The sequence below is a fragment of the Pelobates fuscus genome, chromosome 12 (assembly GCF_036172605.1).
Source record: "Pelobates fuscus isolate aPelFus1 chromosome 12, aPelFus1.pri, whole genome shotgun sequence".
NCBI classification, from domain to species: domain Eukaryota; kingdom Metazoa; phylum Chordata; class Amphibia; order Anura; family Pelobatidae; genus Pelobates; species Pelobates fuscus.
This window is the reverse complement of record NC_086328.1, coordinates 1351209-1359497: the sequence shown is the minus strand read 5'-3', so window position 1 is coordinate 1359497 and position 8289 is coordinate 1351209. Positions and strand designations below refer to the sequence as shown.

At 47.4% G+C, this 8289-nt stretch overlaps 1 protein-coding gene across 2 annotated transcripts in view; it reads left to right on the top strand.

Annotated features, from left to right (window-relative positions):
- Positions 1–1672: 1672 nt before the first annotated feature.
- KIFC3 (kinesin family member C3) overlaps positions 1673–8289 on the top strand; it is a 53749-nt gene continuing 47132 nt past the window's right edge. For both annotated transcript variants that reach the window (XM_063438559.1, XM_063438558.1), the window contains exon 1: positions 1673–2284. In XM_063438559.1, the coding sequence (XP_063294629.1) occupies positions 2125–2284 (160 nt within the window). In that variant the 5' untranslated portion in view covers positions 1673–2124. The remainder of the gene's footprint in view (positions 2285–8289) is intronic.

Sequence of the window (8289 nt, the reverse complement as noted above, 5' to 3'; positions counted from 1 at the left end):
AACTACTACAGCCTGCCACCACTGCCGTGCGAGCAGTCTAACCATTTGACAGCTTACCTGGGCTGCCAATTCTGGGCTTTGTTGTGAATACAATTATAACGGTTATGGCAGTGTTTAGAGGAAGATTATTATGGTAAATATTTACATAGTGCCAACATATTCTGCAGCGCAGTACAAATAACAAGACAAGTTGATTGTTCAGGAACAGAAGGTCCTGAGAGCTCTGCTGAAATCAGTGAAGTGGGGTTAAAGTGACTGCACGTGCACACTGAGTGGGCCATTAGTAAATAGAGTGAATATAAGGGGCTTAGCATTGAGCCGTGGGACGCTCTGCACGTTGATCCGAGTCAGATTAGTGTGATTGAAACCAGGTTAGTGACTCCTTTATAATAAATGTCTTGACAATGATGCTACCCTGCTCTGCCAGGCTGGATGTCTTGAGGGCAGTGCCAGTGCCCATGGGATGATTAGGATGACAGCTGGACTGTTGGTGATAAATGCACTATTACTTGTAGATACATTGAATCCCAAATAGAGGAACGATCACAGACAATTGCCATCAGTGTGTGTATATGTATATTAATAAACCATTACTTCAGACAGATATGGACCAGAGAACGTGCTTTGTACATCTAGAATTTAATGCTGACAGGTCGAGTTTGTCAAAGCAAGAGACAATCAGTTCAGCCATGCAAGGCGTCCGAATCCTCTTAGAAGACAACAGATGGCAGTCTGAGGACAAACCAATTTATTTGTTAGTTATCCTGGGATTGGCAGAGAATGCCAGGTACACCGTTATCCTGGGATTGGCAGAGAATGCCAGGCACACCGTTATCCTGGGATTGGCAGAGAATGCCAGGCACACCGTTATCCTGGGATTGGCAGAGAATGCCAGGCACACTGTTATCTTGGGATTGGCAGAGAATGCCAGGCACACCGTTATCCTGGGATTGGCAGAGAATGCCAGGCACACCGTTATCCTGGGATTGACAGAGAATGCCAGGCACAGCGTTATCCTGGGATTGGCAGAGAATGCCAGGCACAGCGTTATCCTGGGACAGACAGAATGCCAGACACAGCGTTATCCTGGGACTGACAGAAAATGCCAGGCACAGCGTTATCCTGGGATTGGCAGAGAATGCCAGGCACAGCGTTATCCTGGGACAGACAGAATGCCAGACACAGCGTTATCCTGGGACTGACAGAAAATGCCAGGCACAGCGTTATCCTGGGATTGGCAGAGAATGCCAGGCACAGCGTTATCCTGGGACTGACAGAATGCCTGGCACAGCGTTATCCTGGGACTGACAGAATGCCTGGCATAGTGTTATCCTGGGACTGACAGAATGCCCGGCACAGCGTTATCCTGGGATTGGCAGAGAATGCAAGGCACAGCGTTATCCTGGGATTGGCAGAGAATGCCAGGCACAGCGTTATCCTGGGACAGACAGAAAATGCCAGGCACAGCGTTATCCTGGGATTGGCAGAGAATGCCAGGCACAGCGTTATCCTGGGACTGACAGAATGCCTGGCACAGCGTTATCCTGGGACTGACAGAATGCCTGGCATAGTGTTATCCTGGGACTGACAGAATGCCCGGCACAGCGTTATCCTGGGATTGGCAGAGAATGCCAGGCACAGCGTTATCCTGGGACAGACAGAATGCCAGGCACAGCGTTATCCTGGGATTGGCAGAAAATGCCAGGCACAGCGTTATCCTGGGACTGACAGAGAATGCCAGGCACAGCGTTATCCTGGGACTTACAGAGGCATACTGGTATCATGGTGAGGCCAGGCCGTTTGGTACACCTTGCATGGGTCACTGCTCCTGTATGGATGGATTGGGAACATAACCGCTGTATGGACCTTGATATGTGGACACCCTGCTCCTGACAATCTGTCTCTCTAAGGATTATTGCCCGGTAGAGGAGGGGGCAGGAGCCCATTCTCTCAGGATTAAGCCTTCCTCCTAGATTAATGGTTGGATGTGTGACAGCTCTCTATAGGAATTGTTAATGTGTCTCCTCTGGACTTTCCCAGATACCAACAATACCAAACGTTCTGTCCCCGGCACCGACGAAGGACTGGCATTTCTTCTGGTTATTAAGCTACAATGTACGTTCTATGTTCTCTGCTGACTCTGTCTCTCCTGCACCTGCTGAGAGAGCAGAGAAAGGACAACCAGGGCGGACAAGCTGGGCTCGGGGAAATGGAGAGGAGAAAAAAGAAAGCACCTATCGGTCCCTGGATAAATCAACCGCACGTGATGCAATCTATAATGCAGGTACAGTGCCGGTATGGGGCTCACTACCAGGTACAGTGCCAGTATTGGCGTCATTTCAGGTTTTCAGTGCTAATTTTAGACTCACTGCCAGGTACAGTGCCAGTGTTGGACTCAGTATGGGGCTCACTGCCAGGTACAGTGCCGGTATGGGGCTCACTGCCAGGTACAGTGCCAGTGTTGGACTCAGTATTGGGCTCACTGCCAGGTACAGTGCCGGTATGGGGCTCACTGCCAGGTACAGTGCCAGTATGGGGCTCACTGCCAGGTACAGTGCCAGTGTTGGACTCAGTATTGGGCTCACTGCCAGGTACAGTGCCAGTATGGGGCTCACTGCCAGGTACAGTGCCAGTGTTGGACTCAGTATTGGGCTCACTGCCAGGTACAGTTCCGGTATCGGATTCGCTGCCAGGTACAGTGCCAGTGTTGGACTCAGTATTGGGCTCACTGCCAGGTACAGTGCCGGTATCGGATTCGCTGCCAGGTACAGTGCCGGTATGGGGCTCACTGCCAGGTACAGTGCCGGTATGGGGCTCACTGCCAGGTACAGTGCCGGTATTGGGCTCACTGCCAGGTACAGTGCCAGTGTTGGACTCAGTATTGGGCTCACTGCCATTTATTTATTTGGTGTAAAGGCTATGTTGCTGCAGGTTTTTATGCCATACTGACACAGTCGGACTGACAGATTTGAAGCCAATATAGTTGCATACCTGCATGTGGGGCTAATGCTAGCAGTATACCTGGTCCTGCTCTTTTCCTGTTTAGTGAATGCTCAGTATCCCTGTGTGATGAAATTCTACATTTGTAGCCGCTGTCTTATTTATCCTGATAATCCGAACAGTAATGTCACGGCATGACGTGTTTCTGAACCGAGAGGGACACTAGGATTATGGTGACGTTTCTGTCCTGCTTTTGGTGCCGTGCTGCGTCTGGGAGGGAAGTACCTGCTCAGAGCTTCGTAATGTGTGTGTCTGTGCCTCGGGGTGTGTGCTGTGTATCACACCCTCTCTCACCCACGTAGCCCCAATCACTGCACTTACACTGCATTAACAGCTTCTATAAATCTCTGTCATTACGTAAATACAAGCTGATTCCTCCATTAGTGTATGCAAGGTTCCCGTCAGGTACATCACCCTGCCCAGACTAAAAAAACATTCCCCTTCCAATAATAAACCAAAGGACTCATTGACCAAACCCACCCTTTTCCCATAAGGACCAGTTGGCTTTGACTCATTACCTAGGCCCATTCCAGGTTAGGAATAATTAACCTGTATTTATCCAGCAAGGACTTACTGACTGAGCTAAACCTGCTTAGAAGTTTCCCTTGGCTCACCCACATCCAGGTAAGGACATGTTAACCAGTCCCATCCAGGTAAGGACACGTTAACCAGTCCCATCCAGGTAAGGACACGTTAACCAGTCCCCATCCAAGTAAGGACATGTTAACCAGTCCCATCCAGGTAAGGACACGTTAACCAGTCCCATCCAGGTAAGGACACCTTAACCAGTCCCATCCAGGTAAGGACACGTTAACCAGTCCCATCCAGGTATGGACACGTTAACCAGTCCCCATCTAAGTAAGGACACGTTAACCAGACCCCATCCAAGTAAGGACACGTTAACCAGACCCCATCCAAGTAAGGACATGTTAACCAGACCCCATCCAAGTAAGGACACGTTAACCAGTCCCATCCAGGTAAGGACACGTTAATCTATCCCCTTCCAGGTAAGGACACGTTAATCTATCCCCATCCAGGTAAGGACAAGTAAACCAGTCACCATCCAGGTAAGGACACGTTAACCAGTCCCCATCTAAGTAAGGACACGTTAACCAGTCCCATCCAGGTAAGGACACATTAACCAGTCCCATCCAGGTATGGACACGTTAACCAGTCCCCATCTAAGTAAGGACACGTTAACCAGACCCCATCCAAGTAAGGACATGTTAACCAGACCCCATCCAAGTAAGGACAAGTAAACCAGTCACCATCCAAGTAAGGACACATTAACCAGTCCCATCCAAGTAAGGACACGTTAACCAGTCACCATCCAAGTAAGGACACGTTAACCAGTCACCATCCAAGTAAGGACATGCTAACCAGTCACCATCCAGGTAAGGACACGTTAACCAGTCCCATCCAAGTAAGGACACGTTAACCAGTCACCATCCAAGTAAGGACATGCTAACCAGTCACCATCCAGGTATGGACACATTAATCTTTCCCATCCAAGTAAGGACATGCTAACCAGTCACCATCCAGGTATGGACACATTAATCTTTCCCATCCAAGTAAGGACATGCTAACCAGTCACCATCCAGGTATGGACACATTAATCTTTCCCATCCAAGTAAGGACATGTTAACCAGACCCCATCCAAGTAAGGACAAGTAAACCAGTCACCATCCAGGTAAGGACACGTTAACCAGTCCCATCCAAGTAAGGACACGTTAACCAGTCACCATCCAGGTAGGGACCCATTAATCAATCCCAGCTAGGTAAGGACACTGTAGTGGAATGAATGCTCTAGCTACACTGTGTGGTCTCCTTGTTCACACCTTTTAATCACTGACCGCCCCTGGCCATGCAAAAAGGCTCATAATAGATCTTGTTCGTACCTTTTTGCTATTCTGTTTGTTAGATTGCAATCCCCTTCTATTTTAACATTGTCCCGTTCGACTACCGAACAACCACACGAACCAAGGTCCACCCTGGAGCTTGTTAACACCTATTAACACCTTGTAACGGTTCTAACCGCAGTGTTCTAATTGTTTGTCTGGGTGGCCACAATTCCTATGTACAACCACGAGGTGGCGGCCATCTTGTTCGCATGAACACAGGCAGCGGTGTTTGGGCATGAATCTCACGGAACTAAAATTGGACACAGAAACTCCCGAACATAACTGGACTTTCATCATCGCCTGCATTCGGTTCTGTACAATTTAGAAGGGCACTGTTCTGTGAAATCGTTCGTCTTGATGAGGGGAACAAGCTCCATGACTATGTTTGGTAGTCTGTTCGTTTTCCAAACTCCTGAACTATACCGACAGAAAGCCCAAAAATAAGACTTCCAGGACAGGGTCTGTGCATAAAAGCCATGTGTGGCCAAAATAAAACCAGCTGTACTCCCAGAACTGTGTTGTCTAGTTACTGGGAGGGAAAGGGGCTAATCACTGCTTAGCACCTTGTTCCAAATCGTGGAGGATTTGGCTGGGAAAATCCTTGTTAAGGACTAGAGCTCCCATGACTGTGTGTTGTTCAGTCCCTGGGAGGGAATAGAGCTAGTCCTCTATTCTGTTCCAGCACAGAGAGGCTCCAGGAGGATCCCAGTCAAGCCACGGCAATTGGGGCAGAAGCGCTGAGGTTTTTTCCTGTTCCAGCTAGGAAGCTGTCCTTGGCGGGGGTACCCAGCCGGGGTACAGGGACATATTAACCAGTCCCATCCAGGAAACAGTAACCAGTACCTGTAACGGAACCCCTGTACCCCAGGTCGTACCTCTGTTGAAAGTCTCTCCCAAGTCCTGCAAGGCGAATAGTGATTATAGCTCTTTCTTACCCAAACATCAGTCAAAACATGATGAAGGGTAAAACAACAACTTTTATTGAAACAAGCACAGGATTATATACCCAGATCCCCATCATGGGGTCTCCATTTAATACAGAGTAAGCCCACACAGGCGCCTCTGTATCTGGGAGAAAATTGTGTTAGCTCCCCCTTCAACTAATTATCTCCTGGATACAGAGTATATTACAGAATTACCCCAAAAGTCATCCCTGAACCCCCACATATTCTATATCCCCAAATAGGTGTGATACAAGTGCCCATTCTGTGAAAATAGTACCCGGATCCATGGGGAGTGTCCAAAAGCCGCTAAGAAAAGTTCTGTCCGAAAATAGTTCACAACGGTGGACGTCACATACCGGTCTTTTAATGGGAGCTCTAGAGGCACAAGTCAGGAAAACTCCCTCTGGCTCATAGGTAGCAATTGGTTGTCCTGATGAGTTGTATTTTCCCTCCAAGAAGCGCTCTCCTGGTCAATTGGAAAGGGGTGAAACAAGGGGACAATATGACCGAGCCGGGGTGATGAACATGGCCGTGTCGAAGTTCCAGAAACATCAGATACTCCGGCTCTCTAAAACTGCCTATGGGTGAGGTGGAAAGGGGTGCTGGCTGGAAACACATAGAGGGGAAGGAGAAGGATTTGTTGGCTGAATCCCCATGTTAGTAAACCTAGAATCCAGATGAGGACTTAGTAGACAATCCCCCCCATCCAGGTACCAAATTCCCCCATCACATAACTAGTTGTTAAGACAAGGATTGGTTGAGCTACTCTCTTCCAAATAAAGACGTATTGTTCCACCCCAACCCCATCCAATGAGGACCGTGTCACAATAAAGACTAGTTAACTTACATCTTTCAAACAAGGACTAATTGACCCACCTCTAGACGTGCGAGTTTTTAAGGGAAAACAAGGGGCTGGCGGCACTCACCTAAACATGCTTAAATGGGGTGCTGCTGGGGGCCAATAAGTACAGTAAAAATAGAAATCCAGCGCACTCACGTATCAACTAAACAGCTACTTTGATGCTGACAGATTTGACTAGTTTTATTAAAAACACCTAATCTAGGCAAAAAATAATGGGGGTTTAGTTACACTATATGATCATACATTGCATAAGCCTGCCACAAACGTCAAGGTACCCCATCTTTGGCAGGTCCTGCTCTCACTGCCAACTGTCTGCTAAATGAGCGACTCACTTGGGGACATCCCTCCATCTCGAGTTCTCGGCAGTACAAGGCTAAATAGGGTCCTGAGATGAGATCTATTTTTACTGTGCGACTTTTTAATATCGCTTTCTTTGCAGACGCGCCAGTATTTGTTGTAGTGGAGCAGACAGGACTCGTACATTGTGATAGTAACGTGTCATTTAAAAGGTTTACGCCTTTTGTCCCCAGCATATAAAATGTCCCTAACTGTGAATCTGCTTATACGTAATATGGAGTATAACTACTGTAATAAACAGAGTGTGTAATACACAAACACAAGCTTGCAGATTAACCAAGAGCGCATGTGACGTAACCGTCAGAGCGGGTAGAGCATTTAATGTAATTTGTATGGTGGCTGTGGTATGTATAATGTCTGGGTATTAAAGTGACAGTATGGTGGCTGTGGTATGTATAATGTCTGGGTATTAAAGGGACAGTATGGTGCCTGTGGTATGTATAATGTGTGGGTATTAAAGGGACAGTATGGTGGTTGTGGTATGTATAATGTCTGGGTATTAAAGGGACAGTATGGTGGCTGTGGTATGCATAATGTCTGGGTATTAAAGGGACAGTATGGTGGCTGTGGTATGTATAATGTCTTGGTTTTAAAGGGACAGTATGGTGGCTGTGGTATGTAGAATGTCTGGGTATTAAAGGGACAGTATGGTGGCTGTGGTATGTAGAATGTCTGGGTATTAAAGGGACAGTATGGTGGATGTGGTATGTATAATGTCTGGGTATTAAAGGGACAGTATGGTGGATGTGGTTTGTAAAATGTCTGGGAATTAAAGGGACGGTATGGTGGATGTGGTCTGTGTGATGTATAATGTCTTGGTATTAAAGGGACAGTATAGTGGCTTTGGTATGTATAATGTCTTGGTATTAAAGGGACAGTATGGTGGCTGTAGTTTGTAAAATGTCTGGGAATTAAAGGGACAGTATGGTGGATGTGGTTTGTGTGATGTATAATGTCTGGGAATTAAAGGGACGGTATGGTGGCTGTGGTACGTATAATTTCTTGGTATTAAAGGGACAGTATGGTGGCTGTGGTATGTATAATGTCTGGGAATTAAAGGGACAGTATGGTGGCTGTGGTTTGTGTGATGTGTAATGTCTGGGAATTAAAGGGATGGTATGGTCGCTGTGGTTTGGCATGGGGTATCTTCCAGTTATTACTCCATGGCTGTGTTGCGGTTAATATTCCTATTAGTTATCTGTATTCGATACCGGCTGTGAGGGTG